We start from the raw sequence: 10,140 nt of genomic DNA, 5'->3' as shown, positions 1-10,140 counted from the left end.
ATTTGATGAAGTTCCTGCACGTGGTAACAGGGCATCAGTATCCAAGAGGTGTTTTCCCTTGGCTCAACCCTGATGTCCCAGCTGGAAGGTGGCACAGGCCAGCGTGGCAACATCTTCCTGCCTCATTTCCAGCAGCCACAGAGTTCCCAGAGACTCATTTGTGTGCAGGGAGGATAATTAAGCACCCAAGTGCTAATGCCACCTCCCTGGCTGCTTGGGATCTGCAGAGGGGGGTATTTTATACAAAATTAAACAGAGGATTGAAGCCTCTGCAAGCCACCCCACAGCAGCCCAGTTGAGGACCCACAGAAAGATGCTAACTAAAGCAACAGGCAACTATACCTGCCATGTGTTCCTTATTTTACACAACGTCAGAGCAATGGTCTCAGCACAAAGCTCTGAGCCAGGCAGCCCGGGGGGGGGGAGATGATCTCACAGGCCTTGTTTTGGTAGCCTGTGCTCCACCTCCTGCCTTGCTGGGCGTATGTGATCTTTGGAGAAGGGATGACATGAGCCCTAAAGTATGGTAACAGCTCCCGATGTGTCTGCCTGGCTGCCCACACCCCCCAGACCAACCTGCTGCCGTCACCCTGTCCCCTTAGGCTGAAAAATGGGAAAGGATCCCCCTGGAGCCACAGGGAGCCCCTTGCTGCCTGGCTGAGGCTGCAGTAGAATCTGGCTCTGCTCCATGGGCTGCTTTGGGGGTCTCTGTGCCCCCCACTCCCCAGGCAGGCTCAGCCCCCTGAGCCTCTCCAGGCACGGAGCAGGGCCAGCATCACTTTGGCACTTCCCTGTGTCCCCCGCGCCCCTTCCCCAAGTCGCTATGAATAAATCATTGTTTTATTAGAGAGAAGCAGCTGCTTTTTTCCTTCGCCTCCTTTTTTCCGACACTCCATCCGTACCCACGCGAGCCCTTTGGCACATGCTCGAGCGCCAAAGCCCCATTGAGGGCCCCTGAAGCATAGCAATTGATACACAGAGATCCCCAAATCCTATTCAGGCCCCGCTTTTCTGCACGAGCAGCCTCTAAACAGCTCATTCACTGCTCTTTTTGTGGCCGGGGTTAAGTGGTTAAGTGTGTGTGGATCCCATAAAAGGCCTTTACTCCATGAAAAGCTATATTTACATTGTAATCACCAAAGAACTGTTTAGGCAGTCAATGGCGGGGAGAGACGGGGCAGGGGCTCGGCGGCTGCCCCGCTGCTCTCCCGCTGATCCCCCCGGAGCAGGATTTTTGTGGGATTATGTCCCCCCTCGCCAGCTGCCGGGGGGCTGCGGGGGCCAACGCTCTTTGTCTGGGCACGGGCACCCGACCCTCCGCAGCACCCAATATCCCACATCCCGGTGGCCCTGGACCCCGCAGGGACACATCCCGGGGTCCCACCGGTCGCCGGCAGAGCCGGGCAGGAGCCCCTGTCCCACCACCTCCCCCACCAAGGGACGGGGCCCCCGCTCCCCTGTCATTAACGAACCCCCCGTCGTTATTAGCCGGGGCCTCCCCGGTGCCCCTGCGTGTGAAGTGCGAGCTGAAATGGTATCACCTTAACAAGATTAATTGAGCACAGCCAAGAATGGCACAAGCTAAATTAATTCATCGAGAGCCAGGCGAGGGCTTCCCTTTCCACCAGGAGCAATTTCCACGTAATCAATTAGACGATGTTCCAACTGATATCCCCGTCGGGGAGCGTGCCTGTTCCCCCCACGCGGGTGTGAATATTCATAACGGCTACACTGAAGAGTAAACACAGTGGAAGTCCCCCCACATTGCCCTGCAAGCCCCCCTGGGGTTCGCTCAGGAGGGACCAGCACCGGCGCAGCCAGTGGGAATGGGATGCAGCATCCCACGGGGCACAGGGATGGATGGGATGCAGATGGGGATGCTGCTGCCCCTGGCCACGTGCCAGTGGAGGCGCCTGTTGGGAACATTTTCGATCCATGCTGGTCTCACTGCGAACCACACGGGGCGAGGTGGCCCTGGGTGCTGCAGTGCTGGTGGGGCAGCCGTGGGGACACACGTACTGTCGGGGGTGCTCCCTTCCCCCTGCCGTGTTTGACTTGTCTGCTTCTGAAAAACGGAAATTAACATGTTTTATGGTTATCAATTACACACTCTGACTTTTTTCTGGTGCTGGTGTGAGCTTTATGATAGAACTGGCTTAAAAGTGTTTTACTGCAGCCTCCAGCCCTATGGAAATGGTAATTATGAGGCTGAGCAGGCTGGTTAAGCAGAGGAGGTGATTTTCCCCAGTGGGCAAAACCCTCCCATTAGACGGGGTTCGCATCCAGAATGGCCTGAATGATAATTTTCCCCTCATACGAGCTGGGGCATGGGCTCCCAGCGCCCGGGATGTCCCTGTGCTGGCACCACAGCTCTTCCCAGCGCTGCCCTGTGCAGGCAGCACAGCCGGAGCCCGCGGCACCGGCCCCGCAGCGCGAGCTGCTCCCACCAGCGCAGGGTTTTGTTTTCCCGCTGCTTTGGCTCCTGCCTGGATTTTTCAAAGGCTCCGGAGGAGCGAGGGCCCTTCCTCCCCCGGCCGGCGCACATTGTTCAAATTAGTGCCTAAATGAAAGGATATTGTTGGTTCCTGTTCGGAGATAATAACCTCGGTAGCCGAGGGAATTTCACCCATGCAGAGAGACTTGGCCGCGCTGCTCCCGCCAGGACAGCCCCTCGCCTGGGTCCGTCTCGCCGGGACCCAAACAGCCTGATGGGAACGGACCGGCCAGGAAGCGGGGGTTTATCTTGGCATGCCGTTCTAATTGCCGAAAACTCCACTTTCCGACCTCAAAAACATGCCACCGCTCCCTGCCCAGCGCGGGGGCACCTGCAGCTCAGCAGGAGCAGCCCCCGGCTCCTCTTCCCAAGCGCCCGCAGGATTCGGGTTTTCCCTCTTGCTCTCCGTCCCTCTGCCTCTCCCACGGCTCGGGCACACTGAAACCCCCCCCACCCTCCAGTGGAAAAGGAGAAAAGAGAAAGGAAAAGGAGCCCAACCCTGGAATTCCCATGTTTCTATTTATATTAAAAAGCAGCGGATGTCAAGCACAAGGACAACGTCCTTTTTGGCTCACGAGGCGCCTTCTGCCTTGCAGCCCTTTTCTTCTGGGGGGGAACTCGGCCGAACACCAGCCCCACACAGGGGCTGGCAGCTCGGTGCCCTGTCACCAGTGTCCCCAGCAATGGCACCCCCAGCCCGTGCTGGTGGGACCACCCAGCTCAGAGTGGTGCTGGGATGAGGTGCCGGGGGGTGGGAAGCTCCCCAGGACCCTGCTCCCTCACACCCTCCCCGCGGCCCACCTGGCTGCAACATGGAAGGATGTTTAATTGTACACTCTGAATTTTAATTTATTTTTTTTTTCCAGCCAGTTTTGCTCTGCTCAGATTATAACAGATGTTTGTACGTGTTATAGGTGAGGGGGAAGCTGAGAAAAAATTTAAGAAGCCCAAGTGTTTTTTGATTAGAGCTTGTTCAAAGTTCTCCAGTGGAGCCGTTTCCACATCAGAAAATTCTGACTATGTGCAATCAAACATTTAATTTCCACAAAGCAATATAAGAGGATTCCTTCAGGTTAGGATCTGTTACAGTGATTAATCAAAGCAGGGCAGCTGAAATGAAACCTTTTATCAAATATTGTGACAAAGGGATAAATTAAAGCATTTATGGAATGCATCAGATTTGTGTCCAAGACTGAAAATTCAAAATCCCAAATTTTTCTGCCTTATGAGGTCCAAATGTGGAGTCTTTCTGTTCCAGGACAAGTGTGCAGCAGTTGGGGGCGTGCAGGAAGGGACAGGCTGGTCCTGTCAGTGCTGAGAGCTCTGAGCTGCAGGATGTGGTGGTCAGGGAGCAGCACAGGACCAGAACGGTGCTGCCCTTCTGAGTTAATTGCACCAGCCCATCCCAAGGGGAGTTTTAGCTTTCGGGGAGGCAGCAGCACAGCCATTCCCAAGCACTCTTGGAGCACTAACCCCTCATCCGAGGCATTGCTGCCTTTATTACATTACTTGCAAGCTGGGAGCCCCCTGCCTGGAGCCCCCCCAGCTGGGATGGCCAGGGCTGCTGGGGCAGAAGAAGCCCTGGATGCTTGGGCAGGAGCTGAAGATCTCGTGCTCAGAGGCTGGCGAGTGCCCAGCTGTGGAGATCAACTGAGGGAAGGGTTTCATTTAGCGCCGCTGCCCTGGCACAGCTGATGGACACAGATCAAAGGGAAGGATACACGCTGAAACGTACACAGTGATTCCATCCCCAAATCCCCACAGACAGACAAATCCATCTGCTGCTGAACTCTGCAGCCAGACTCGAAGGGCCCCAAGGCTGGGCTCGGGAGGTGGCACATGGCTGGAGCCAACGTGGGGACCCTGAGGTAGGACCCATCCCATGGCACAGGGAGGTGACACCGAGGGGCAAAGCCACCCAGAGCCACCAGCCAAGGCAGGGAGCACCCGTCCCTCCCCCTTCCTCTCCATTTCCCAAACAATTTCCTAATCAGCCCTTTCTGTCTGGAGTTTATTAGTGATTCACAGGCCAAGAGGAAATGGCGATTTTTGAGTCCTGGTCTGAGGGAAGGGGTGGAGTTGGTGTCAATATTCCCCTTTTGTAGCTCAGCAGTGGATAAACCCCAGAGGAAATGTTTGCAGATGCCAGCCCTGCTCTCTTGGCAGAGCTCATCTCCCAAACCAAGATAAACCCTTGTTTGAGGAGTCAGAAAAGCAAAGAGGAAGGGGGCTTCTCCCTGGGCATGGGCAGTTTGGCAAGGGGTATCTGTCCCACCACAGGGTCAAGGCAGAGCTGGGTCCCCATCACCAATGGCTTGTCCCTCTGGTGAGAGGTTCTGTGTGATGTACCATGCCCTGCTCCTGCTTCCCCCCTTGGAGGCTTTGCTGGTCTGTCCCTGGAGAGGAGCAGCAGCACTTGCATGGCCTGGGGTTACTTTTCTTTCCCTCAGCCTAAAAAATTGACTAGGATCTATGAAAATAGGAGAACTGATTTTAAGTTTTGTGAGGCCAATTAGGACAAGCCCTTTATAGCATCTTCCTCCTCCCTCCATTGGCAAGACCTGCCAGACCTCGTGACATGAGGTTTTCCACCCCGGACCCTGCAGTCACGGAGCAGCACCATGATCCTGGTAGCTCCTGTTCCCACTGGCAACGTTGGACCCGAAGCCTTGGCCATGGGAAGCCCTTGGAGGCCAAGGACACGGCACAGCCACGAAGCCAGAGCCAGGAGTTCATGGCAACCCTGGCTGACCCCATACTCAGTCCAGGTTTCTGCTGGGTGCTAGGAGAGCTGCTCCCACCCAACCACCAGCTCCCCCGGGACCCCTCTGCTGTGCCCCCTCCCCATATTTACTGGAATGTGTTTACAATTACCCGGAGCGCGGGGCCGGCGGTGGCCGCGGCGCGGCCGAGTCAGCGGCGGGGCAGCGCGGGCTGGAGGTCAGCGCGCTGTTTACTTTAATTTCTCTGAGAGCTTTTTGGGAGATTTCCCTCCTCCGTTATTAAACTCAGATGAGCTGCTGGGGAGGTTAGGTCGCATGTGGTTCAGGGCACTTTTTCCTTTTGTAATTTTTTTTTTTTTTTGGTTGTTTTCGCAATGTTTCAGCCTTAACCCTTTCGGGACGAGTTCCCTGGCTCAGCACTGGGGTCCCGGGCTGAGCCCACGGGTGGGATGATGGCTCCAGGGTGACCCATGTCCTGGGCAGGTTGGTGCCTGGCTGTTCTCAGCCACAGAGGCTGCAGAGCCCCTGGGTTGATGGCACCGTGCACACACCATGTCTGTCCCAGGGGACACTGGTGAAGGCCACATCCAGTGGAGCCAGCAGGAGATGAGACCGTCCCCACAGGGGGCAGCTCTGTGCATAACGGGGGGTTTCTGGCACCCCAGCTGCCCCCACCCCAGCTCACAGCCCCAGGCCACCGGCTGCACCCCCAACAGCAGCCCAGCCCCACAAAGCCTCTTTATCTCCCCAAAGGCTCATGGTGCTTCATGTGATCCCCTGTGCTGGCCTGGCGCTCGGGGGAGCCCTTTGATGTTGCTGGGACTTTTCCTTTCCCAGTGCATGGATGCTCTGGATCTGGGCAAGGGGAATAAAGGTCCCATTGAGGCCAGGGGTCCCACCGCCCGCCTCAACCCCACGGGACCTGCTGAGGCTCACGGGATGACGGGGCAGGAGCTGGGAAGGAGTTGGCGTGTCTGTGGTGGGATTCCCCTCATGCACCCAGCCCAGCACATTGCCCTGCTCCCACGGCAGGGGTGTGGGTTGGGGGTCCAGCCCATGGCCCCCTCGGAGCTTTCTCCCTAGCTGGGCTGACACGGGTGGGAATCTCCCCTTTCTCCCCGCGGCCAGGACTCCCCGTGGGATGCTGACGGAGGCACGGCACGCACAGAGGTGTGCACAGGCACAGCCTCGCCCCCCCCGCCCAGCATCCCTGTCCCCTCCGCAGCAGCCCCCAGCCAGCCCCATCCCCCCCCGCAGCAGCCTCGTCCCGCCGCCCCGACCACCCCCGTCCCCGCTCCCCCTCCGAACCCCCCCGGGCCCCGTCGGAAGTGCGGCCCTGACGCCTCCCCACGCGGAGCCGCTTCCGTTCGCGGCGGCGGCGGCGGCGACATCGCGCCGAGCCCGGGGCTGCGGTGAGTGCTCGGGCCGAGACACCCCCCCCCCTCCCCCCCTCCGCGGCTTCCCAGGGACCCCCCCCTCCCGCAGCCAGGACTGGGGGGCTCGGCGGGTGCGGGGGGTTGTGCTCAGCTCGCCCTCCCGGGCTTGTGCCTCCTCCCCCGGGGCATCCCCCGCCCCACCGGTTTATGGCCGGTGTCGGGACCGGGGGGGCTGGTTTTTGCGGTCTCTTTTTTTTTGGGGGGGGGGGTTGGTTTGCAGGCCTTCGGGAGCCCCCGTTTGGGGGCTCCCGAAGGCCTGCAAACCTTCCCCCCCCCGGGAACACACAGCATATTGGATATTAGGGGACAGGGATTAGTGATGGGCTTGGCAGTGCTGGGTTAACAGTGTGACTTGATGATCTTAAAGGTCTTTTCCAAGCGAAAGCGTTTTATGAGATGGCAGAGCTGGGTGCAGAGCAGCCTCACCTGCAGCAAATACTTGTTACTGCTGCTGGAAAAGCAGCTCCTTCCCAGCAAACCACCTCCAGCCTGGCGTGAACTGCATCGACCGGAGGCGGGTGGGATGGTGGAGCAGAGCTACAGGCCTGCGCCCTGCCATGGTGGTTTTGGGCTGGGAGGAGAGATGGGGGCAGGTGCTGGTCTGTGCTGGGTGAAAAGCTGCCCCTGGATGATGCTGCCTGGGGACACGCCAAGAGCTGCGGCCAAACGCCAGGAGAGGGCGAGTTCTTCTGCCCTGAGCCCTTGGGTTTGGCCTGGCCCAAGACTGGGGCTCAGCAGCTCTCAGGAGAGGCAAATAAAGCAAGGGAATATTTTCTCTCGTTGTAGCTGGTCGGAGCGGTGGTTGTGCCAGCCCGTGCGCCCGGCGGATCTGTCCTGGCGCTGCGTCTCTCTTGCAGGCGGGAGAGCAGGGAGATGTTTGCCGTCTGCCCACCCGCTGCCCCGGCAAACGCCCCGTTCCGGCAGGGCCGGGGGGGCCCAGCGCTGGGCTCGGGTGCCCCGGGGGCCGGGCAGGGGCAGGACTCCAACTCCAACTTTGTGGGAGAGGTGTGTGACAGCAACGAGAACTGGAGCTGGCCCGTGCCGGGGTCCCTGCCGGAGGAGGGCTCCAGCCGGAGTGAAAACACAACAAATCCGTCCGATAATCTGCAGTTATTAATGCAGAGACAGATGGTCCAGGGCCGGCGCAGGGACACCGCCCTGGGCCTGGGCGCCGTGCGGCCGTGTCCCCCCGAGCCTGGGGTGCGCAGCCCCCCCGAGGGAGCCGAGGTCGGCGGGGCTGGGGGCCAAAACCCTGCCGAGGAGCCGGCGGGGGGCTGCGGCAAGCCCCCCAGCTCCCCTGCCGAGGACAACGGCTACGCCAGCAGCTCCCTCAGCATCGACAGCCCCGACAGCACCTGCGGGAGCTCCTGGGATGCCCCTGCTGCTGCCCCCTGCCCCGGGACCCCCCCCCAGCCAGGGGTGGCTGAGCCCGAGCCTGGGACCCTCTTCCCGGCGCTGGCGGAGGCCGTGCAGCACCTGCAGGACCAGGAGCGCTTCAAGGAGCGGGAGAAGGAGAAGCACCACATCCAGCTGGTGATGTACCGGCGCCTGGCCCTGCTGCGCTGGATCCACGGCCTCCAGCAGAAAGTTGTGGACCAGCAGAACCGGCTGCAGGAGAGTTTTGACACCATCCTGGACAACCGCAAGGAGCTCATCCGCTTCATGCAGCAGGGCCCGGCCTGCCTGGCCGGTGCGGCCGCCCCCAGCCCCTGAGCTGCGGCTGGCACGGGGCTGGCTGCTGGCATCTCCGTGCTGGGCTCCTGGGAGCCTGCCCTGTCCTTCCCATCTCTCTCCAAAGCAGCTGAGAGCCCCCAGAGCGTTCATCTTTGTTTTCCCTCTGCACAGGAACTCAGTCCCTCTGCACCGTGTCCCACCGGCCTGAGGACTGTGCAGCTTTGGGCTGGGTGGACCTCAGGACCTTGGGGTTTGCTCAGCCTGGCTCATGTTTTGAATCTAATTTACAGCCCTTCGTATGAGTCCAGCTGAGCCACGTGTGCTGGGATGGGCCCTGCACTGAGCTCCCAGTGCTGGAGCAGTGGGTGCCCACCTCATCCCCCGCATCCCACCCACACCAGTGGGCATGTGTGGAAACAACCCAGCCATGGTTCAGCATCTCTTGTGCTTTCAGTGTGAGCAGGGTGCCCTGAGCTGATCCTCAGGTGTCCTGAGCTGTTCCTTGGGTGTCCGGAGCTGTCCCTCAGGACTCGCCCCAGTGCATCGCCTAATGACCACATGTAAAATCTTGGCAGATAACATCTAAACTCATGCAGAGAAATGGGGAGAGAGAGAGAAAATATTTCTGAAAAGTGATCTCAGAGTGCTTAACAATAAATTTAAGTGTCAGCCGATTGAAACCCAATAGATATTTTTTAGACTCAGTATTAGAGAATAATTAATTTAGATTTTTCCTGACAGTCAGTGTGTGTGTGTGCACATCTGTCTGTTGTGGGAGATGCTCTAACCCAGTGCATGACCAGGGAGCTGCTTGGTGCTTATATTGTGCTGTTGGTGTTATATATTAATTTATCATTCAAAAGCAAAGAGAGTATTTTTTTGCTAATCTACATTTTATCCAGTGCAGACTGCATACAGAACACAAAGAACAGTCTCCTTAAGTAGAGATTGCAAAGGAGAAGCTGTGTGTGTTTGCTGTGTCTTACCAAGTGCTGCTGTGCCATGTGTTCCAGTTCAGTTGCTGATGTGCAGAGCAGCAGCGGGTGGTTTGGCAGGAGCCGGGGGCTCCCCGTCCTGCCCGTGCAGAGCCAGGCTCTGATTTCATTGCTTGTCTGCAAACGGAGAGTGGTGAGTGGTGTCCCAGGTGCTGCGTCCCCCCAGCCAGACTTCTTCCAGCCATCAGAGGAGTGGAGCTAAGAGGTGGCTGTGTTTTTGCCAGGACCCTTCCAGAACCCCTCTGCCACCCACCAGTGGACGCTGCTGCATGAAAACCAAACCAGCCCTGGGCCCAGCAGCCTGACTCTATTCCCACCTAGGGCTGTTGCCAACTGATAAATGGGGAGATCTGCAAAACTTGGCTTCTGAAAAGGACATTTCTGTGGCAAAGGGGACCCTTGGCTCTGAGTGGCCTGTGCCAGGGGCCGAGGCGTGCGGTAGCATCCCTGCCCTCCTGCTCGCTCCTGTCTCCTACCCCAGACCTGTGATTGTGGGCATGTTGCACACCTCAATAAAAGCCTTAGAGGTGAAAGAGCTGAGCCTTGAGTGTATCTTTTCCTTTCTTGCCCTTTGTGAGTCGAGGGCTCTTGGCACCCTGCTCCCATCCCTGCATCCCTGGGCACGCGCCGGCCGGCGACACGCGGTGCCAACACCGGCGATTCATTCATATTTCATTGAAAAGCCTCTCTCTGCTTCTAAAAACTCAAGTGTGACACCGCTTCCGTCTCTCCCCATGGCCACGGGGTGGTGGGGGGCTGTCATTAGGGTGCAGCACGGATGCAGGATTTACCCTCCACCCCAGCAGAGCACGGCTGGA

The 10,140-nt window shown here is 58.6% G+C and overlaps 1 protein-coding gene across 1 annotated transcript; it reads left to right on the top strand.

Annotated features, from left to right (window-relative positions):
• The first annotated feature begins 6,593 nt into the window (after positions 1-6,593).
• Positions 6,594-9,879, top strand: C21H1orf216 (chromosome 21 C1orf216 homolog). Its single transcript, XM_051638087.1, has 2 exons — positions 6,594-6,629; positions 7,440-9,879. The coding sequence occupies exon 2, from the start codon at positions 7,527-7,529 to the stop codon at positions 8,364-8,366; it is 840 nt and encodes a 279-aa protein (XP_051494047.1). The 5' UTR covers positions 6,594-6,629; positions 7,440-7,526; the 3' UTR covers positions 8,367-9,879.
• The last annotated feature ends 261 nt before the right edge of the window (positions 9,880-10,140 follow it).

This window comes from Apus apus, chromosome 21 (assembly GCF_020740795.1).
Source record: "Apus apus isolate bApuApu2 chromosome 21, bApuApu2.pri.cur, whole genome shotgun sequence".
NCBI classification, from domain to species: Eukaryota; Metazoa; Chordata; class Aves; order Apodiformes; family Apodidae; genus Apus; species Apus apus.
This window is presented reverse-complemented; position numbering and strand designations above follow the sequence as displayed.

Coding starts and splice junctions, on each gene's coding strand:
- C21H1orf216 (XM_051638087.1), top strand. CDS start 7,527: ATGTTTGCCGTCTGCCCACCCGCTGCCCCGGCAAACGCCCCGTTCCGG.